We start from the raw sequence: 23,642 nt of genomic DNA, 5'->3' as shown, positions 1-23,642 counted from the left end.
TGTGTTCACAAAGGGACAAAAATCGCCTAACGGGTGCTCCTCAGAGCATCATATCCCTGTCATTAAGCAACACGTGACTTTATATGGGGCCTACTATGGTCTGGGCAGGAGAAAGCACGGAAGGCAATGAAGGCGCCCTCCCCAAGGAGCTTTAGCAGGGCCCAGGGACCAGCCTTCCCTAGGGCTTTCCATCTTTCCGTGAGGACATGCCAGACACCGGGTATTGGCAGGAAGGGTGCCCGCGCGCCAGGCCTTTCGACCCCGCCCACTCGCCGCTCGTTGGCAGGCGGGAACGCGGCCCCTTTGGCGGCGGCTGCGCGGGCCGCGGAAGCGCGAGCACGCGGGAGCCCGGCTGTCAATCACGGCAGGCTGAGCTCCACGAGGCGGAGCGGCGGCGGCGGCGGCGGCGGCGGCGGCGGGCGGCGGCGATGGGACCCCAGCGAGAGATCTGCGGCTAGGCTGGCTGCACTTGCTCCACGGGTCAGGGGATCGGAGGGGGCAGGTAAAGCCATTTGGAATCCAGGGGTGGTGGCTCTCTATGCTCCAGATGTCATTCTCCAGTTCTCCCTCTCCTCCCTTTCTGTTTTTTCTTCCTTTCCTTCCTCCTCATGCACAAATCAATCTATCTCTCTCTCTCCTTCTCTCTTCTCTCTGTCTCTTACACACACCAGACACAACTCATTCACGTTTATTATAATGTGCACAAATCTTTACAAAATCCGTGCATATTGAAATTCGTGAAAACATACAAATTAGGGGTAACTAACTCCATGTCTCAGTTGTTTGTGTTATGTAAGAATTTGGGGGGTGTACAGCTAAAAACTTGAGAGTTTCCTTCCTTTAAGGTAAAAAAAAAAAGTTGTATATTAGGTGAGAGTAAAATACATGTATTTGGAGTTTGCAAAGCTGATTTGATACCAGGCTGAACTGAGTTCCCACTGGCCCTCCCCACTCCTTTGCCATGTCTAAAGATATTTGAGTGTTTCGATACGACCTCAGGACCTACTTCTTTGTGTTGTTAGAAAGGGACGTTAGGGTGGGGGGGCCATACTGATTCTGGTGACCTCAAAGAAAACAGAGCTGAAATTTAACAGCTAGTGTTTGCTTAATTGGTTCCTGGTTCCATAACAGAAATGTTTTCAGGACGTTGGAGAGATCCTTGGGCTTCAGATCAGGTCAGCCTTTGATAAAAGGCATGAGTAGAATCAATTTCTTCAGATAAAATGGGGAAGGCGACAGATAAGAAGGGAAATTTAATTCTGAGAGACAGGGAGGAAGAGAGTTAGAGATAGAGATGGAGGGGATGAGATAGGAGAATGTAGTGGACCTATGGTTGGCTTGTTTCCTTTTGCTGATCCAGACCCAGGGATCCTCACATAATTTGCTTCTTTCCTTAAATCTGTTCATAAACCATTCGCAAAACTTGGGGATAAGGAAATGGGTCATGAGGCAGGTTTGGCTTTGGTCCATATAGACTGATCCTGGAAATGCTGAAAACAGTTTGTTGGATCTCAGCTAGATTTACTCATCTCAAGTCTGGGTTTCCTGCAAACAATTGAGGGTCTGTTCAGACCCTCAATTGTTTGCAGGAGAACCCAAAGAAAGCATTCTTAATGACCTCTTGAAAAATATGGCCCTAGTCATTATTTCACATGACCAGTGTATTGTAGGAAACCAATATCCTTATAGCTGGCAATGGCTTTTTAATTAAATTTTGCATGGGCACCTGCTTTTCTTAGGCAGATGGAAAGTAAAATGATCATGATAGAAAGAAAATGGATATAGGAGTAAAACCCAACCTAATACATAAATCATCCAAAAAGCCTTGCTAAGTGTAAAATATATGTAAACATATCAGAAAATATAGTGATTATAATACATGTTTTTTACAATATAATGGAACAAGCACCAGAATATATCAGTTCTGGAGTATCTAGGAAGCCAGTAAACTTTTTATGCTGAATTTGTAAAATATGCATGAACCAGTCTAGTCAGTATTATTATCTCCATGGAATATAGTTATATCAAAATAAGAACAGCATTTGTACAGTTTGTTATAATTTACAAAGCTCTTTTAACTTACTGTATAAATTATCATGAAAGCCCATTAACAAGTTTTAAAATACAAGTTAGACTTTTTTTTAAGAAAAGCTGTCTCTATTTTTTAACAAGTTGTTCTTTGTCAATGTTTTTATCAACATTAAGAAGATTCTTTATAAGTTATATGAATAGCTTATGAAATTTATATTTTGATCTGGATTGCATTCTACAGATTTGTTGTTATTGTTATTGTTAAATAGGATTGAAGAATGTGCCATTAAAAAGAAAGGCCAAAGAGTAAACAACAAGAAGAGGAAGAGGAGAACTTCAAAGGTAAGACTCAAACCTTATCAGTTGTAGATTCATAAGCACCTAGTGGCTGTATGTAGATAAAGAAGAGATTAAGAAAATATATGTTCTTGTTCTCTTCTCAATTTGACTCTGGATTTTATGTACCTTTCGAAAGATATTCATCTCGAAGTATTAAAGTAATTGATAATGAGTAAGATAATTGCATATCATTACTCCTATTTTAAAAATTGAAAAAATGACCACAGATCCACTGATTGAGAGGATATTTTAAAAACTCAATATAAAGCCACAGTCTCTACCACTGTTCCAGAAAAGTAAAATACCTCTGAAACAACCCATTGGTAGAAACATATTTCAAGTTTTAAGGCCATGCTTATATAATTTCTGAATGTCTGATTTAAGAGTGAAAAATCTGTTAGCAGGCTTTTATGCCTTCCTGCACCCACTATGAGTCTGACTGAGTCTTTTAAGTGAATTGACCTTTTGACTTGGTGTTGGATAAGTCGTGTAAATCATCTGTGTGCCTATATCTTGTCTCTTACAGCACTGGCCCTGTGGAAAAGTGCCTCTAATGGGAACTTTAGTCTCATTGTCTCAGGATTACTTTATGGGAGAGAAAATCAGTATGAAAAATTGAATAATATTTTGAAGAGAATAAATAGAACAGGGAATATGCCTGGCCTCACACCTATAACCATGGGAAAACACTCATTCTTTTTGTGCCTCAATCTGCTGCCTCTTTTCTCTCAAGGAGACCATATAATATATTGTCTGTGATGTCCCTAGAATTTCATGAAGCATAAAAACTTATGTCTGTTTCCATGGCTGTGAACATTTGTAATAGAAAATAAAAAGTAACTTCATATATTAGCCTAAAATTTAAATTTCCAACTAACTGATATTACAGTGTATTGGCAGACATAGTGATCACAACAGTACATGCATAGATTTTTTTTTGTCTAATAGGGGAATTGTTCAAGAGATGCTCAGCATTTGTACTCCCTCCTGTTGTAAATACCTCTTTATGATGCTCTTGTCTTTGCATATATTGCTTCATAAGTGTATCTCCTTCTAATCCAAGAGTCCATTGAGGGCAGCCTGTGCACTGCTCATTTTCATAACCATTGTCTGTCTCATGGGTACTTGACACATGGTAAGTGTTTTGAAAACATTGAAGGAATAGAGAAATGAAAAAAAATGAAGGACCACTTAGACCATCTCTTGCACTAATCTATGTAGAAATCTGTGTGAGGAAGTTTCAAAACACTGGAGATTAAAGTGGAAAACAATACAACAAAGCCCCTGCCCACATGGAGCTTGCAGTCTATCAGAACATAAGCAATATATGATCTATCAGAACATAAGCAAGTAAGATATGCATAGAATCCCAGGTAGTAACAAGTGCTATAAAGAGAATAAATCTGGACAAAGAGATAGAAAGTGATGGAAAGTTGATGTTTAGACAGACTGATTGTAGAAAGTCTCTCAGAAGAATTTGGGAGAGAGTGACAGTATGATATTCTCCTCCCACCTGTCTGTTGAATTAAAAGAATTGAATATTCACTTAATGTATAATTATGGATGCAATTGAGACAATTGCAATGGACAGATTATACAAAGAAGAAAACCCTGGATGGGTCCTCACTTATCAGCACCTAAAATGTCCTTCAGGGAGAATGAAAACAATACTCTCTTCATAGATGACCAAACAACAACACAGGAAGATTGCTTGTGCTCCCTCATGATGGCCATGCCAGAAGGGAGGATGCAACAGGCTCCACTAGAGTGTTTACAAAATGAATACTAGTATGTATGATTTTAATACAATACTAGACAACATTTTTACTCATTCCCTGTATTCATGAATCTCCTGTATGCTGTCTTTCTCTAAAGAAAGGTGCTCTCTAAAATTTGTCAATTGACAACAATTACGGATTTAACATTATTGTTTTTACTGTTGCTACTACAGCTCTTGAAATCCAAGCATCAGAATGCCCATGAAACCTTGCTCATTAAGTAAATACTGAGCCAAGCTAAAAAGTCTTTGCGCATAGCTTTCATTTATGTATCAATTCTAATTTATTATATGTAACTCAGTAATTTTCCAGCTTTTAAAATGACTCTATAAAGTCATCTTATATATCCTCTTTAGGGTACTAGAGGTTCCAATCAACCAAGTATGTTGTAAGTAACTGTAATAATCTCTATATTGGGACAGATATTACTGGCTTCCCTATAAGCCATATAGCTCTCTGTGAGATTTTGGAGGTTCAAAACCCTTTCTCTAACATATTATATTTTAAAATTCATATTCTTCCAAGTGATGATGCTCCTCTAGAAGTGAATTCCAACTAGTTATATATTTAGGAAGATGTGTGAAACCTCTCAGACGCTCAGGGATTACTATTTTAGGCAACATACATGATACTGAAGCAACTTGTTAAACAAACAATATACAAACATTCAGTGTACTTAGTAACAAGTAACTCAGCTAACTAGTTTTATGACTCTTTAAACTGATGCTATATGCAAACGACTACAAAGTAAGAATTTGAAACTGACAGTCAATGAGAATATGAAAGGAAGTAGGAAATCAGTAAGCCTAGTTGTTTGTCCAACAAAGACTAACTGACTCATTCTGAAGAGCCATAGCCAAACAAACAAACAAATTCTGAAAATCCACATCTGGAAGGAATTAGAGGTTAGTCTTGTCTAACCATCTTATTTTAAAGATGATGAAACTATAGCCCAGAGAGGTTAATGAGCTTATCTGAAACCACATGACCAGTAAGTTTCAGATCAGAAACTTGCATTAGAATCTGTTCTCTGATCTGTGTGGTCAACACAAAACAGGCCATTTTTTCTTCATATTTTGGGTCCCTGGAGGAGAAAGTAAGGTGCTTTGGGATTCCTTTTCTGGAATATATCTATCATCACTAAAAAATCATGACTTGGAGTATAGCCTTCAATCACTCAGGCTCAGAAACCATTTGTTTTATGACATGATCTATCTCTTGTATGTTTTTACCCATATTGTTTTTAACAAAGTAGGATAACTGATTCTCTTCTTAAATAGCAGAAACTTGTAACCTAGTGTTCTGGAAACAAGTTGTGCAGGGGATGACTACAATATATTACATGGTCCTTCTCTGCATCAAAACACAAACCTGAAAAAGAAAGACTTCAGCATCTAAGGCAAAACAATTCTCTTAACATACTGTTACTATGAGGGTTTTTTTTTTTTTTTTTTGGTATTCCAATCTTCTATTTTTGTCCTTTTTTATGTTATAGTATCTCATGCTTTATAAAAAAAACCTGAAAATATATATGTAGATGAGGTGGTTCTGACTATGCAAATACATGATCCAATCCATAGTCTTGCTTATTGTATTAATTGTCATAGTTCTTCTGCTCCCTGACTCATGGTGCAACCTTTAGTTGATGATTTTTCTATGCCTCAGTTTCCTTGATGACAAAGCAGAGTTAATAATACCAATCCTTTCTCCTTTTGAGTGAAATTTTTATTAGTATTTCTTAAAAGAAAGTACCTTTATAAGTATTCTATTTACATACCATTGGTAATAAGTTATTACTAAGCCTCTCTACCGTGCAAAAATTAAATAGAAGGTACTGAAGAGAACATCCAAGTACTTAAAACATGAAAACTGGGTTAATATTCTTTTGATCTATCAGACTTTGCTGCTATAGTCAGGCAAAGAACACTCTAACATCCTGATGTTTTATAAAATAATATCCTTCTGAGTGTTTAAAAGTGTAAACAGAAATCATACGCTTGCTTCCCTTCTCTCTCTGATTTCCTTAGATGATTACTATACCTGAAGCAGGAAAAAGGAACTGTCACTAAATGTAATACTGACCAACAGTTCAACAGATGAGGCTATTGGTCACCATCAATAGCACCTGCCTGCATTATTTTTCTATGATAAGAGCCATATTTTCCTCAATTTGACTACATTTTCTAACAAAAACTAATTTGTGGCTATGGGCTCACTTTTACAGGATGTGCTTATGAGTTCACTTTGTGCCCGTGGTACAGGGTATTGCTGACTATCCCAGGTTTGATGTTTGATTTTAGCCCCATGATTCTATCTAACCAAACTAAGTGACTTCAGATCTCGTGCATTAATCTGCAGGTTAGTGTTTTTCTTTTGTAGACATACATTACTGGCTGATTCCTTCATAAGTAATTGGAAATGCTGAATATGCCTCTGTTGGCCTGAATGGTAGCACAAGTCCTGAGAAAACCTGGTCAAATGGAAAAATAGCCCTCTGTGCTGTTCCTCTCTTTGTCACATATAGAATAAGTTCACACAAGGAAAACCATCTAGAGTAAGGGTTTCCAACCTTTTGGCTTCAAATAAAGAGGAATTGTCTTGGACTACACACAAATCATATAATTAGCATATGTATTAATATATAATAAGATTTATTTGTGGATACATCTATCCACGTGGGTGGTTAGAATGTAATGCAGATTGTAGACCTAACCTTTTATTATTTTCCTTGAAGTATCTAGTATAAAGAAGAATTCAGAGAATTGTTAAGTGAAACAATGTCCTAGGTAGGCTGCTATACTTTTCAGTTAGGGAATTCCTAATTACCTCTATGCTGTTCAGAGGTGCTTGCCAGAAATGTTTATTTTAACATGATATTAAAAGATTTTGTGGGACTACATTATTAGCTGTCCTAGTCTGCATGAGGCCTGTGGGCCACAGGTTGGACATGCCTGATCTAGAGGGTAATTGAAAAATCCAAACAAGTATTTTACATTTACTGTCACATACTTATTTGCTTATATGGAGATTAGAAAACCAAGAAACAAACAAAGTAATTAAGAATTCCCTTACTGAAAGGCAACAATTCTCTGAATTCTACTTTATACTGGACACTTCATGGAAAACAATAAAAGGTTAGTTCTACTCTCTGCATTAAATTCTAGTCACCCACGTGGACAGATGTATCCACAAATAATGACTGAAATATATGATGTTAGAGTTAGTGGGGTGTAAATTATTGGCCAAGTCATTTGTGATTAATAAAGCATGAGGTGTAAGTTGCTCAACAACTTTTTAATAAAACTTTCATACAACTTGACAATTAGTTAAAATGGTAGAGGAACATGCATGATATCTGAAGGCAAAATTTCAAACTGCTAAGAGTAACACCATGTAGAAATCTGAGAGGACAGTCCAAGACAAATTCCATCTCTAGCAAATGTGAGTACTAGCCTAATTCTTTAACATGTAAGTATAAAGACTACTGGATTCTAAGAGATTAAAAATTTCTTGTCAAAGTAATGAAAATCTCAACTTCTTTGTTGCCATTTCTCATATGCTTCATGCTTAAATTTCTGCATAGTTAAGTGAGGTGTGCTGTTGTGTTTCATTTCATGTATGGAGAACCAGTTCTAGTTATTGAAAATTCAAGGTACCGTGAACAATGCTGCAATAAACATGTATGTACAGGTATCTTTTTCATGGAGTGATTTGAGTTCCTCCGGGTACCCCACATATTTAAAATTTGAAAAAAGAAGATTCTGGGTAATTTTTCATTAAACAGAAAAGAAGTGCAGCTTATAAGAAAGACATGTCTTTAAAAGTGTCTATTCTCTTAAGAAAACAACATTGTTCAAATACATTGACACTAATTAGCCTAGTTCTTGCCTTTCATGTCTTCTGATCCTGAGGCCAAAGCTCATGGGGCTGATCCATGTGGATGTTGTTATTTCAGCTGGGAAGCATGAGTTCTTGCAGCAACATCTGTGGGTCCAAGCAGGCACAGGCTGCCACTGAGGGTGGGTACCAGCGCTATGGAGTCCGATCCTACCTGCACCAGTTTTATGAAGACTGTACTGCCTCAATCTGGGAGTATGAGGATGATTTCCAGATCCAGAGATCACCTAACAGGTGGAGCTCAGTATTCTGGAAGGTAAGGATAGAGCATGTAAACTCATGGGAATGTAAAAATTATTGAATATGGTAAATACTGCAGCTATAGAGCACTGAGAAGTTTGGTACTCTGTATGTGTTCATCACTCCTGGTGAATCCTAAATGCAGTTTTCTTCCCTACAGAAAGGAGAATCTAAATATTTAGCTGAAGAAAAGCCTCTAAGCACAACATAATTATTAATGAGCAATTTAAACCTAAACAGACTCAATTGCCATGTTAATTATTATTATTGCTACTGTTAATAATGTGCCACTAGATTCACTAACTGCAAAGTCATCCATAGGCAAAACATTATATTCTTTCGGCTTCCCTTACAGGGTTGGCAAGTATTATTTGACAAGTTGCAACAATTATTAAAAAGAAAAAACTAAGTATTTAAAGAGATTTTAATGCTGAGATATAGTACAGTGATTAATATACCAGCTCTGCCTCTGCCAGGTAAGTGATGATGAGACTCTCTAATGAAGGAACTTCATTAGAAAATGCATTTAGTCATTCAGCAGATAATTAGCAAGCACCCTGTCTGTGACAAGAGGGTTCAAGTACTGAAGATTAAAGTGGTAAATAGGAGGAAAAAAAAGTAATCCCTGCCCTCATGAAACTTACAGTCTATCATGGGAAACAGATTGAAAGCAAAGAAATCACATGATAGAATGTTAGGTATTGATAAGTGCTAGGAAGAGAAATGAATGTGGATAAGAGGACAGGGCGTGATAGAGATGGGTATTTAGCAATGGTGATGATAGAAAGTCTTTTAGAGAAGATGCCATTTGAGCAAATACCACCGTGATCTGAGAGTACAAATCACAAAATTATCCACCTGAAGGTCATTCTAGGCTGGACAAATAAGCTTTGGAATGGAAACAAGTTTGGTGTGTTTGAAGAAGAGCAAATGGTCCAGACTGGTTGGAGTGGAGAGAAAAAAAGGGCAGGCAATGAATTCAGGAAAAAGAATGGGGCACAGACGATGTATGTAGAGCCTTGTAGACAATAGTAAGGGCTGGGTTTTTCCCTTGAGAAATGGGGAAAGCCACCTGAAGATGTCCAGCAGAGGAGTAATATGATCTGACCAGTAATTTATCAGGATCACTCTGGCTACATACAGAAAATAGATAATAGAAGGACAAGAGCAGAAGCAACTGGATTAACTTAGAAGCTGTTAAAGTACCCAGGCCAGAGAGGCTGGTGGCTTAGACTTGGGTCGTATTAGTGGAGATGGTGAAAAGTAGTCCTATTTAGCAGAATATGCTGATGAATTAAATATGGGTTATGAGATAAAAAGAAGTCAAGCAAGACTCCAAGACTTGCAGCCTGGGTTATTTCGTGAATGATGCTATAATTTACTAGGATGGAGAATACTGAGAAAGGTGTGAGATGGGTGGGGAACCAATTATTTGACTTTGGCCATGTCATATTGAAGATACCTATTAGGCATCCAAGTAGAAAGCTCTAGTGGCTAAATATACCAGTCTGCCACACATAAATTGGGAGTCATTGACACACAGAATCTCTAGAAGGCACCAGACTGCTGAATGTATCCAGAAAGAGAGTATAGACATAGAAGAGAAGAGGACATTGGGATGTTCCAACATTTAGAAACTAGAAAAGGAGAAGGCTTCAAGAATTGATACTGAGAAGATGCAGCCTTAGATAAGGCCTAAGTCTCCTCCAGCTCTAACATTCTGGATTTCTCCCAAAAGATCTCAAATTTTTTACATTGACATGGACACAAACTCACAATTTATTGGCAATATAATGTAATGAGGTAATAAAGCATGATAATTATGAACATGGATTCTGACTTCAGACTACATGAGTTCAAATCCCAGTTCTTTCATTTAAAAGCCTTTAACCTTGGGCAAATTAATTGGTCTTAATGGGCCTCTATCAGGGATACTTATAGTACCTACCACATTAAAGTTGTGTGAATTAAATGAGATAATATTTACAAAGAGTGTAAAACAATATCTGGTATGCACTCCGTAGGCATTAGTTGTATTAGTTACTATTACTTGATGCTGAATGGAGCACTGAATTCTGAAATAGAAATAAAGCAGGAAATCCAGTTAATGAATAAAGTAGAGAAACACTGGTTGTTAACATGGATCACCCAAGACCTGTGTCAATTCAAAATCATACGATTGTCACATACTCTGTATCAGGATTTTTCAAGTCAGCGTACTTGCCCTGTAGAGATCTCACCTCTGATGAATCCTTGCTGGCCTGGACCAATGAGATACATAGCCAAGCCTGGTACATCTTGTATTTACACAGATGAGTGGGTGGTTGTTTTCCTACTTGTTAAAAAAAAATGTTTGTCTGAAATATCTATTGTGCCAAGATCCTAAAATGCCACTGACATGAAAAATATTGTAAGCATTCATGGAGATCTGAAGCACTAGTTGTTATGTAATTTGTGAAGTTGTAAACCCTCCTAGTAAAACATAGTTATGGATTTAAAACAAAGTCACAATCAGTTGCCAGCCCACAATTCGGATTTCAATATTTTTCCCTTCTATTTTACATAAATAAGATTCAAAAATCTTAATTCCCCATTGTGCTGGGCCTACTGCAGACAAAAAAAAAAACAGGCAAAAGTTTATGGCCTCATAGAAATTTTATTCCAGCAAAAATCTAAGTCCTAAATGCATAGCCAAACCATGAAACACAAGAAGTGTCAAGCTGAATACCCTAAGAATTCACTGTCTTGAAGATTTCATCTCTAGCAAGGGAAAAAGTAGCTGTTCTTGGATTTTCTTCTAGGAAATATGAGTTATTTTCAGTGGGTTTATGAAGTGCTTTTCACCAACACAGAAAAAGGCACTGGTTGTGCTGATGTTTCTGTTATGGTTCTTTTTTTATGTGTTTTTGTTCATTCAAATAGTGTCTGTGGATGGTCTGAGTTGCTGGCTTTCCCCTTCCCTGCTTCCACTGTAGTGCTGCTAAGGCCATGTTGGTCTCTTGCTGGGATCTGTGCTTTGGTTGGGCTCTGCCTTTGAGCCAGCTCCTTAGTAGTAGGCAGCATGGAAAGAGTTAATGAGGACACAGATTAGAATCAAATAGGTATGAGTTAGAATCTTCACTCTATCACATGCACCTACATAACATCTTCCTCACAGTGCTATTCCTTCTTTCTATATACATGTACTGTTCACCATGCACTAGGCTACATATAAGACTCTAGGATTCTGATATGAATAAGATGCTATTCTTCACCTCTGAATAAACTATAGCCATTGATCTGAAGGAGTTCACACTCAAATAGGGGAGGTGGATATGTTCACAGATTGTTGCAGGGCAATGTGCTAAATTCTCCCCTGAAAGTAGTCACAGTGCTTACTTGGAGCATGAGGTTAAGGGGGTACAGGGGAGTGGGTATCTGATGCAGGCTGGTGAAGAAGTGTCTCCACAGAGGAGGAGGTCACATGTAAACAAGCAGGAACAGGGCATCCCGATAGAAAGAAAAGTACTGCAAAAGCTGAGTCATGCAAGAGTGTTCACTAGACTGCAAGTAGTTCAGTATGCCTGAGGTAAATGTTTAGAAGTTGAAGGCGTCAGAAACTGAACTTTGGAATGCATACAAGAACCACATCACATAAGACTTTGAAAGGATGTGTAACAGAAATTTCTCCATATCCTTTCGGCTTGATTACAATAAGGGAGTAAGATATTAATTCTAGGCTTTTGTGGGAGAGATGTCTCACAATCAGGTGCAAACACACACAGATACACATGCACAAGTGCTACACACGTTCTCTGTGCCTCAGAGGTCCTAAGTTACTGCACGGTTGTCTCAGCCACTCCTAATTTACCCCAGTGACTACAGCTGGTGCTATCTACAAAAATCTATATGCCATGATCTCACCTGCCCCCTGCCACCCATTGATACTGATCCCCAAAATCAAACAGGCTGTGGTGATAACATTATTTCTCATCCTTGCATTTGACCTTGATTAAGTCTGTTGCCACTTTATTGTCTATGCAGCAAACACCCTCATGTGCTGGTATTGAACCACTGGGAGCAGTCTTCACACCCCCAATAATTGTTACCTCAGGGTTATTCCACTTCTTATCTTCTCCTCAACCTATATCGGAAACCTATGTCAACCCATGTCAGAGAGTATTCCATGATGTGTAGGTACAAGGCAAAATGCCTCCTTCATAGCCCTACTAACTGTGATAGTGACCCTATCTCTCTCTTTCTTTTAAAGATCCAAGTTAACTGCCTCCTATCTGTCCTGACCTCTCCAGTTCCCTTCCAAGTCAGAGTTTAAACATCCTAGATTTTTCTTCCAAAGTTTTACTAGATATTAAGGGGCTGGTTTAAGACTAGGAGTTGGTTTTATATTAAAGGAGTAATAAAAGATTTTTTTTTCTTCCTAACTGACAAATCAAAGTTGTATGTATTTATCATGCACAACATGTTGTTTTGAAATATGTATACGCTGTGGCATGGCTAAATCAAATTAATTAACATATGCACTATTTCATATACTTATTCATATACTTTTTGTGGTGAAACATTTAAAATCTACTCTCTCAGCAATTTCAAGAATACAATACATTGTTATTAACTATAGTCATCATGTTGTACAATATATCTCTTGAACTTATTCCCTCTATCTAACTGAAATTGTGTGTCTTTTGACCAAAGTCTCCCTAATTCCCCCCTCCTCAGTTCCCCAGTCCCTGGTAACCACATGTAAGTGAGATTATGTAGCATTTGTCTTTCTGTTCCTGGCTTAGTTCACTTAACATAATGTCCTGTAGCAGACTACTGAGAAGAGAAGCTGTGTTTATTTTTGTTTATAGAAGATTTCTCAGATGGCCTTTGAAAGACGTACAAAGAAGGATGAGAATAGCAATGGGGATCATCAGGATGCTGTTGCAACACCCTGGGCAAGATATAGTAATTGCACAATTAAAGTAACTATAGTAGACAGGAAAGAAAAGATTCAATAGATTTTTATAAGATAGACTCAATAACATTTAATTATCCACAACTATGACTGTGAGGAAGGACTCCATGAATGCACAGATAGGAGGATCACAAATAGAAATATTGGAAAGGAAGTCTTATAGTACCACTTTGAATATTTTGAGTTTCAGGAGCCTTTGTGACATGTTTGTGTAGATCTTTCCATTGGTTGTCAGAAGTAATCTAGAGCTCAGTAGAGTGATTCAGGCTGGAGTTGGGAGAATTGGAACGTCTTTGGTAATAGGTGGGAGTTAGTTGAAACTAGGCCTCCAGATTAAACCCTACAGAGAACATATCGAATAAGAACTGGAGGCCAAGGATGGAATCTTGAGCTGGGCGCATTGACTCACAACTGTAATAATCCCAGCACTTTTAGAGGCTGAATTGGGAGGATCGCTTGTGACCAGAAGTTCAGGACCAATCTGGGCAACATAGTGAGACTATATCTCTACAAAAAAAATTGTAAAAATTAGCCATCAGTGGTGGTGCACACCTGTAGTCCCAGCTACTCAAGAGGCTGAGGCAGAAGGATCACCTGAGTCTAGGAGTTCAAGACTATGGTGAGCCATGTTTACCTCACCACACCTGCCTTGGTGTCAGAGTGAAACTTTGTCTCTAAAAATAAAAAAGAATGAAATCCTGGAGAGCACCAACAATTTATGAAGAACATCTGGCAAAGCAGGTTGAGAGTGAGCTGTTTAGAGGGAGAGATATAAACAGGAGAGAGTGTGTGTCAGAGATAACCGTAGGAGAGGGTTTCAAGGAAGCAGAGTGTTTAATATCAGTGATTGTAGAATATTTAAGTGAAATAAGGAAAGAAAAATCACATTGGACTTGATGATTAAGAGGTTCTTCATGACCTCAGAGAAGGCAGTTTTAAGGAAATAATGGAGGACTAAACTTAACTGTCAAGGGTAGGAATCATTTGTCAAGATGGTGGCAGTAGAATGTGTTTATGAACTGTAGGAAGGTGTCTCTCTAACATGGAAGAGTTAATATGGCTTCTCTGCCCAGGTGAAAGAGTGGTAGGAAGGCTGTGTGAGGTCAGGCATGAGGAAGGATCTAGATCCTCACATCAGGCATATAGAAGGATCTAGATCCTCACCAGGCATTGTTCTTGCCTTGAAAATCTCAGAGGCAAGGAGAGACAGAGGGCTAGAGGACTAGAGTCTACCCAACTGCTGGCAGATGTCACCACTCAGAGCCCACATCCTGCTAAAGAGAGGTTAGCACAGCCCTCAGGACTGATGAAGAAGAAAAGACCCACCTTCACTCCTGATGTGTTCTCCTGAATTACCTCTCGCCCAGATGGCCCTTTCATGTGCTGCTCCATCCAGCATTCCCCACACGCCACGCTGTCCTTCCCTGCCACTGCGGTTCTGGCTTCCAACAGTCATCACTGCCTCCCCTCTGCCAGAACAGCTGCGTCGTGCCTACTGCCAGCTCTGTCTCTTGGAGTAAACTGCATTTTCAGACTTCATCAGCTCACTGAGATACCACGAAGGGGATGTTGGTCAAAATAACAGCAGTCTGTGGCCTGTAGTCCCTGCCAGCAGAATTTCTGGAATCCAAGTCCTCCTCCCTATCCAATCCTTTTCAGCAGCAGGGACTGGAATTTCATACTCTTCATAGCCAAGAGAGTCATCAGAAGTCACGACACCAAAACTGTCCTTGCTGCTGTGTTGAAGACTTGCCATGCTCTGGAGAGGCCCTTGTCTCTCACCACTGGGACTGACCTCACCACCTCAAGGCCCCAGCCTGAATGAGGACCCTCCCAGAAGCATTCCAGCTGTTCTGAATGGCCCTAAACAGGACGGCTTTTCTTCCTCAGACCCTTAAACAACCTGTGTTGCAATGTGTTTACTCTCTCAATTTAATAGAGCACTCTTTCTCTTAGACCTAAGATCACTTCAACTTAGAACTGTGTCCAGAGACAATTTTTATGGTACTGTTCAGAATCACTCCCAACATTTGTATTCCTTCCAGTACTCCAACATGGTATCAGGATTAAGTTGATGTATCTCAATTGCTCTCCTTGTCTCCATTATGGTCTCAAAGAAGTTAAGAAACAGCCTACTCTTGATAGACTCCTTCACACCTGTCATCCCAAGCTCTCCCTCCTATGCTTAAACAGGTCTGGAATCCTTCGACTGGCACGTCTCTTAGACAGCCTCGATATTTTACACTGATGTTATCTCCACAATCTTTGGGGTTGGCTGTCTCTACTCTGTCCTCCTAGCCATGGAGGACAGGCCTTTCTCTGATACTCCAACATAAATAGGAAGAGGACGAAGGCCAGCCACTTTCCAGTTCAGAAAGTGAGCAGGAGTTCTGCCATCTGCAAGCCACAGTTTGCCTTTTAGCTTCTGAGTGATAGTTCAGGAGTGGATTTCCATTGAAAACACTGCTCAGCTGAGGAGCAGACTGCTCTGAGAATCAATCACCTGGCTCTGTGTTCAGCAGTCTGGTGGTTTTTAGTCAGTCAGTCAGGGCTATGCTATTTATTGAGCAACAGGCTGGAATAGGAGCCGCGGGGAGGAAAGACAGAAACACAAGACACAAGATTGGTCTCACTTGCTCTTCAGAATTTCAGAAACTAAGACAGATACATTTTTGCTGCCTTCAGTTTTTGAGAATTAGTGCCAGTTCTCCAGGAGGGAGGTAATTTAGTGACGTAGGAAGCACATCACCATGGATATTTACATTTATTTGGTTTGTGCATTCAGAATTTTGTGATATGAGTCATTTTCTAAAAGTTATAAATAATGGTTAGTGTTGGAAGGTAAATGTATTTGCCACCATTTTTAGAAAAATGTAGAAAGCAATCCAAAATGTTGTATTTTCCAGCACAATTTTCCCTGTGGTGCTTATATCTTATATAGAATAGCTTTTATTTTTTTCTGAAAACATCCCATTCCTTCTTTTTGTTTGTTTTTCAGCTTCTTTATAATATTAAAGGAAAATTGTTCATATACGGGTGTTAAGCTCCTTTGAAGTTCAAATAAAAATGATAGAAAGAAATATATAAAATGTAACTGGTAGAGTCTTGTGGGTAGAAGAAAAGTTTGGGGATGGAAAATGTCACACACATCTGGATTAGAACCTGGTCATACCACCTGCTATGTATGGGACCTTGACTTTTTACATTTCTTGGACCCTATAAACTTCAGGTTTATTATAGATGAAATGGAAATAAAAATACCTACCTTTCATAAGATTCTTGTGAAGATTAAATGAAAGGCACAGGTATCACTATGCCTAGGTTATAATAGATATTTAATAATACTAGTTCTCCTTTTCCTCCTTTTGCTAGGGTGATAGACCTGTAAATATGTTTTCCTTCTATTAGCCAAACCTCCTTTATTGTGCATGAGCCCTAATACTTAATAAACAAATTAATTAAATAAATATACCATTAGTATTGAAAATTAAATTGCATTATGTATCTAGTTATTTTCCCAACCTCACTATTTAACTAAAAACAATTAAGAACAGAAGGAAACAAAAAAGCGTTTAAAAAACAACTATATTAGCTATTCCTTATTCCAAATTCTGAGTAATTGTTGTAATGTTGTTACCAATGTGGCATAACAATTTTATAAGAGGTGTGTTTCAAAATAATAATAATAGCTACTTATTACAATGTATTACTTCGCCAGATGCAAGGTTAAGTTCTTTCATGCATGGTTTCATTTAGTCCTCACAGCAACTCTCTGAGGCAGGTAATATTATCGTTTGTCATTTTATAAATAGGGAAATTAATGACAAGGGCATTTAAGTAACTTTCCATCTATGATTCAAGTGCTAGATGGCAGTGCTAGAATCCAAGCTCGAGTCTGTTTGTTCCAAACCTGAGCACTTCAATCACCAAATGGCATATCACTTTACATCTTCAGTGTGTTACATTTCATTAGAACTTGAGCGAATGCAGTTTAACCTCCATCTGCTACTCTGAACACTTCTTAGCATCTATACAAGTAGAGCCCAAATAGCTACATGTGAGAGGAGAAAGAGACTGGTCTGGGGATCAGCTCTATGGTTTCTAGCCCTGCCTCTGCCACTTGCTGTGGGCTTGCTGTCCATCTTTGGGCCAATGGCATACCCTCTCTGAAGCTACATTTCCTTACCTATGAACTGGCAGTTAGGCTTCCTTCTCTGCTTACCTGGAAAAGAGGTGAGTAACAAAGACTATCAATGTCCTCCAGCCTAAACTGCCAGGACCATACCCATATATCGAACAAGTTGGATTTCTTACTCATAACAGTGAGATAGAATGGCGTAGGAGACTATGGGACATTTCACTAGGATAGTAAAAAGGAAATATTACAGGATGTGGGCTTTGGCTGGATGATTTGGGCTAGGGTTCAATGAAGCAAGAGTTAACTCTGGATTGTCAGGAATACTATGATTTGCTATCTTGCTATCTTAATAAGTCTTATGTATAGGGAGGACAGACTAGAGTAAGACTAAGGCCGTAATGGAGAAAGAAGTAGCAGTAATGCATACTAGCCAGAGAGGGGGCCTTTGACATTTTAGGGTTTGCACAATGGCCTTGATTTTGTCTGTGCTTAGACAAAATTATGAAGGTGCATTGTTTTGTTCCCCTCATCATGGTCACAAAATGAGCATGTGATAATGTTCTGTGAGACTGTGCCTTGTGAGTTTCTAGTCAGTTTCTAAAAACATCAAGGAGCGGGGGTAGAGTCAGGCCAACTCCCAGATATCAGGGCTTCTTTTCTCTTTCTCAAAACCAAATGAGGCTAGGTGCAGTGGCTCATGCCTGTAATTCCAGCATTTTGCAAGGCCAAGCAGGAGGACTGCTTGAGCCCAGGAGTTCAGGACCAGCCTGGGCAACATAGTGAGATCTCATCTCTACAAAAAAGCAAAAAATTAACCAGGGATGATGGTACACACCTGTAATCCCATCTACTCAGAAGGGAGGCTGGAATGGAAGGGCTTAAGCCCAGGAGATCAAGGCAGTAGTGAGTTGTGATTATGCCACTGCACTCCAGCTTAGGTGACAGAGTGGGACCCTGTATCAAAACGAACAAAGAAAAACGGCAAAATGAGGACCATGTAAGCAAAAGAAGGTTTTTTCAACTACAAAGCACTGTACAAATAAAAAATACAAGACTCTATTGCAGTTTTGGGTTGGCATTAAAATCAGAAAGGTCTTCCTTTCACCTTTTTTAACTGGAAAATTAGGTAGGTGTTCCTGCAAATATGGGGTTCCTGAGCACAGTTGGAGTAAGAAACAAGATAAGTCCTGACATTAAGGACTCAGGGGAAAGCTGAAACACCTTTCTTATTCTATCTTGTTTTATTGTTATCTTTCTCTAGGTCGGACTCATCTCAGGTGCAGTCTTTGTCATTCTTGGATTGACTGTTCTGGCAGTGGGCTTTCTTGTGCCCCCCAAAATTGAAGCATTTGGTGAAGCTGATTTTGTGATGGTTGACACACATGCTGTCCAGTTTAATGGTGCCCTAGACATGTACAAGCTGGCAGGAGCCGTTCTCTTCTGCATTGGGGGCACGTCCATGGCGGGGTGCCTGCTGATGTCAGTGTTTGCAAAAAGCTACTCCAAAGAAGAGAAATTCCTACAACAAAAGTTTAAAGAGCGAATAGCAGACATCAAAGCCCACACCCAGCCCATTACAAAAGCTCCGGGCCCAGGGGAAACAAAGATTCCAGTCACTTTGTCCAGGGTTCAAAATGTCCAGCCTCTATCGGCAACCTGAAACCTTTTCCACCCAGGTCCTCCCTGTCTGATTTACACACATGATTAAAAAGAGCAGGCCCGTGATTGAGGTGATGAGAATGTTGACCTGCCCCAGGGCTTTGTTCAGCTGTGGGCAGCGTTGTGTGTGAACTCACACTCGCTCAGTTCAGGTGGCTCTGGTGGAGGCTGTACCATGTGTCAACCTGTACAGCTGCCAACCTGTGCACCTGCATCCACCTGCTTAGGACAGGTGCTTTTGTGTGCCCCCGGGAGTACTCTGGAACTCCTCTTTCATATATTGTGACTTTGTGTGATCTTCCGTGCTATTTGAAAGTTCCAAACAGTTTAGACCAGCCCCTTGACAGCTGACATGTTCCATTTTATTTTCTAATCGTGTTTTTTCTAATCTGTCCTGTGTGGTGCTGTCTTCCATTCCTGTCTCACTATGTGTAAGATCTTGTCATGTGTGTTCATAGAAACATGGAATTCTCTGATTTTTGACCCTAATAAGAGTCTTTTAACCATATCTTGACAGAGATTCCTGAGACTGGATATAAAGTTATCAGTAGTGGCCACAAATCTTTTTGTTTTCTCCAATGTTTCTAAAAAGCCAAAATTGCAACATCAGAATCTTGGCAAATAAATTAATATTAGAAGTATCTACTTATGCAACACCTGAAAACACTGAATTAGAAACCAGGAAAACCAGTTTTCTACATGATTTTGGTGTGATTTTGGTGTGAACTGTGTGATTTGGGGAAATCATTTAACCTCCTAGGCCTCAACTTCCCCAACTGTATAGTGGTAGTCCTGGACTGTGATATATGAGAACCTTCCCTGCACAAACATCTGAGATTCCTTCTTTGCCATGTGTCATTGAGTCTTTCTCCCATGGATGTTTATGATGTTTTTGTGACTCTCACTCACCACAGTGGAATTCTCTCAGAATCTTGGAAAGTCACTGAGTCAGCAGTCTTCACTTAAATATCCAACCCCAGCAGTTTGTACAATGCTATCATATTTTTTATAAAGACTAAAGTAAGCCATCCTCAAATAAGAAACACCTGGATAGATATTAACCTTTGAAGGGGTTTTCATTCTCAAGCAAGATGCTTTATTCTCCAGCAAGATGTGCATCTCATTCCTTACACTCTCATTTAATCTGTGAATTTGAATTAGACTGAGAAAAATGGAATATGTGACCTTGGTATTCTCTCAGAATTGTGCCACCTTAGAGTTCTGTCTTTTTTTTTTTTTTTTTTTCTTCCTTCACTGGATAAATAAAATATATGAACAAGCAGAACCTGAATTGCATTGTCATTTCTTCAGTGTGGTTATTTTCTCTCCAACATGTAATTTTCCATTCTGAGGTTGAATAAGCTCTGATGTTTCCCTGGGTAAATGGAAGAATAAATGAAGCAATTAGTGCTCTTTGTGCAAAGTGTTTATTTTGGAAAGTCCAGCATAAAACAGAGGGCAAATCAGCATCCTCAGCAAGGATCATTGGCCAGATTTTGAAGAAATCGTTCCAGCTTCCTCAGGTTCCCTACCTTCCTGTGGCAATACCATGTTAATTTTATCCTTTGAAGACTTATACAAGCTCCCAAGCATCTGTTCAAGGTAGCATTGTTTGAAGCTTTCCATGCTTGCTTCTGTCTTGCGAACCCATGAATCTTTGAGGAAGAGATTTGACTTGTAAAAGGCTTCACAATGAAAAATTATGACTGGAGAGCTTGGAAACTTTTAGGTACAAGCATGAGAGCAACTATTTAAAAAGTAGCTCTATTTCTCAGATGGAGGCTTGAAAGAAGCCAAGATGGATCAAGTAGGAGCTGGATCTGAAAGAAGGATCCAGCATACCCTGTCTTTTCTGTTCAACCGGGTTTAATGAAAGTGGATATTTGTAAGAACCTTCCAAGCCCGCCAGGGAGGGACTGGGGGTTTTGTAGCAAAGCAGAGGGAGAGGGATGACTGGGATTAGGAAATACAGTGTGATATTTGGAAAGAATGAAGGTCATGTGCAATCACAGGGTGGGAAGCTGTGGATTAAAGATTTTTTTTTTTTTTGAGTTGGAGTCTTACTCCATCGCCCAGGCTGGGGTGCAATGCCTTGCTCACGGCCACCCCAGCCTCAGTCTGCTGGGCTCAGGTGATCCTTCTGCCTCAGCCTTTCAAGTAGCCGGAACTACAGAAGCGCACCACCATGCTCGGCTAATTTTTTGATTTATTGTAGAGACGAGGTCTCACTGTGTTGCCCAGGCTGGTCACAAACCCACGGGCTCAGGCAATCCTCTTGCCTCGGCCTCCCAAAGTGCCAGGATTACAGGCTTGAGCCACTGCACCCAGCTGACTAAAGGTTTTCTGAAGCTGTTTGGGGGCCTGAGTCGGGTAGAGATCCCAATGGTATGGCCAACAGGAATGGTCTTAAAATCTTTGTCCCAGCCTGATTGTTTTCACTGAACCAGTTCTTCCTTTCAGTATTGAAACTTCTAAAGCAAAGTGAAACCATATACCTACGGAGGGAGCCGGGAGAAGATGCTGAGACAGTAACTGGAGAAACATAGCAGAGGGTCCTGGCTTGGAGGTCAGGTACACATAGACACCTGGAGTTGATAGAAACCTTAGATAATATGGGCCCACCCCAGGCAGAAGTTTCCCCTATCCCTTCGTCAACACTTATGTGTTTGCTTGGGCTTCTCCAGTGATTGGACACTTACTGTCTCACAGAGCAGGTTGCTACATTTTATGACAGCTTTGTGATTAGAAAACCCATCCTCATGTCTTTCCCAAACCTGCCTTTCTATACTTTCCACACATTGAATGAAATTCCATAATTCAAACTTACCTAGAAATCTAACTCTCTTACATAAGACTAATTAACCCCTCCCTTCACTCTAGGCTACATATTTTTTCATTATTTTCGATGTTGTCACCTCCCTGGTTGTCTTCTTCAGAGAGACATTTCTATATATCCTTAATGTTCCTAATTTGTCCATTCCACCTGTTAAGTGGGACCTCCAGAAGTTTTAAAAATTATGTATGTAAGAGAGTCCATAACTTCATTAATAGTGTCACTAGGCATACAGTACCTTGAGCCAGAATACAATGACAGACAACTATATAAGCAGCTCCCTCGTAAGTTTTCAAGACCTCCTGGGATCTACCCAGCTCCTTTTCCAGTTTTATTCTGGCAAATGCCCTCGGACCCTGTGATCCAGTCATCTTCAACCACTCTCCTCTATCTAAATGTGTCTGCACTTTTATACCTCTGCTCCCTTGTGCACAATGTGTATTTTCCCAGCAATAACCATCTGCCTAGTCTCTGACTATGAACTCATTGTTCAAGGCCACATCAAGAAATAAAGGCAATAATAATAAGAGCTAATATGTATTGAATGGGAGGCATCACTGAAGTGTTTTATATATATTAATTTATTTAATCCTCAAAAACATCCTATCAGGTCAGAACTATTATGCCCACTTTACAGGGGAGGAAACTGGCAAAGAGGAAAACTCATCCAAGGATAACCAGTAAAAATACCCAGCACTTTGTACAAACATATGTTATCACACTTCTCTATTATAGTGATTTGTTTCTTCCATTAGAAGCTAATCTACTAGCTGCTTGGACACAGAGAGCATATCTTAATGAGTGGTGATCCCTCAGAAGCAAATACATAAAAGCTACATATTACTATTACATGGTCATTTGAAACAATTATTGCTCAGAGCCAGGCAACATGCTGGCACTACTGAAACAAAGGGATGATAAATAGGGACACTAAAGTCTTTGCATACCGTGTGTGTGTGTGTGTGTGTGTGTGTGTGTGTGTGTGTGTGTGTGTACAGAAAAAAATCATGGATTTTCTCGGGAAAGAATAAGACTTAGAGTATGGATATGGGTTCCCCAGAACAAAGATCTCCTCAATGTAATATTCAAATAGAGGAAGACTGGCTAGTCAGATGCCTAGCCCACCATTATGACATTTAAAAGCAAACTCACTGCCGAGTGTGGTGGCTCAAACCTATAATCCCAGCACTTTGGGAGGCCAAGGCAAGAGGATTGCCTGAGCCCATGGGTTTGAGAGCAGCCTGGGAAACATGGTGAGACCTCATCTCTACAACAAATCAACAAATTAGCTGGGCATGGTAGTTCCAGCTATTTGGAAGGCTGAGGTGGAAGGATTGCCTGAGCCCAGGAGGTCGAGGCTCCAGTGACTGTGAGTGTGCCACTGCACTCCAGCCTGGGCAACAGAGTGAGACTCCCACTCAAATAAAAATCAAAATAAAAGCAGCCAAAGAGCTTTTCCCACTAACACAAAGCTATCTGTCATACTTCCCATTCCAGCAAGAAGCCTATGGAAGAATTAAACCTACTTAGTCAAGAGCAGAGTGAATTGTCTCCAGCAGTCCTGAATAAACAGCTTGGTCTTTCATCCTTACATGTGAAACTATGACCAGAATCATCATACATCTGAGGAAAACCAGCACCTTGAAAGAGGATATACTCAGGAAATAATATACTCAACAGGAAACATAAGTATTTTAGAAATCACAGCAGAACTAAAAAAAAAAAAAAAATCTAAGTAGTATCCAAGGAGAAATTACAACTATAAGATAA

The 23,642-nt window shown here is 39.6% G+C and overlaps 1 protein-coding gene across 2 annotated transcripts; it reads left to right on the top strand.

The window, feature by feature from the left end:
• Window positions 1-305: 305 nt before the first annotated feature.
• Window positions 306-20,319, top strand: NRSN1 (neurensin 1). 2 transcript variants are annotated; one of them, XM_021718005.1, is made up of 4 exons: window positions 306-498; window positions 2,301-2,373; window positions 8,104-8,301; window positions 18,642-20,319. In XM_021718005.1, the coding sequence occupies exons 3-4, from the start codon at window positions 8,113-8,115 to the stop codon at window positions 19,038-19,040; spliced, it is 588 nt and encodes a 195-aa protein (XP_021573680.1). In that variant the 5' UTR covers window positions 306-498; window positions 2,301-2,373; window positions 8,104-8,112; the 3' UTR covers window positions 19,041-20,319. The 2 variants fall into 2 exon arrangements, with proteins under 2 accessions (XP_021573680.1, XP_008067140.1); XM_008068949.2 differs by having other exon boundaries at window positions 425-502.
• Window positions 20,320-23,642: the final 3,323 nt, after the last annotated feature.

This window comes from Carlito syrichta, unplaced genomic scaffold, assembly GCF_000164805.1.
Source record: "Carlito syrichta isolate Samal-C Ts95f unplaced genomic scaffold, Tarsius_syrichta-2.0.1 Scaffold311699, whole genome shotgun sequence".
NCBI classification, from domain to species: Eukaryota; Metazoa; Chordata; class Mammalia; order Primates; family Tarsiidae; genus Carlito; species Carlito syrichta.
The sequence above is the reverse complement of the archived record's forward strand: the minus strand, read 5'-3'. Positions and strand labels throughout refer to the sequence as shown.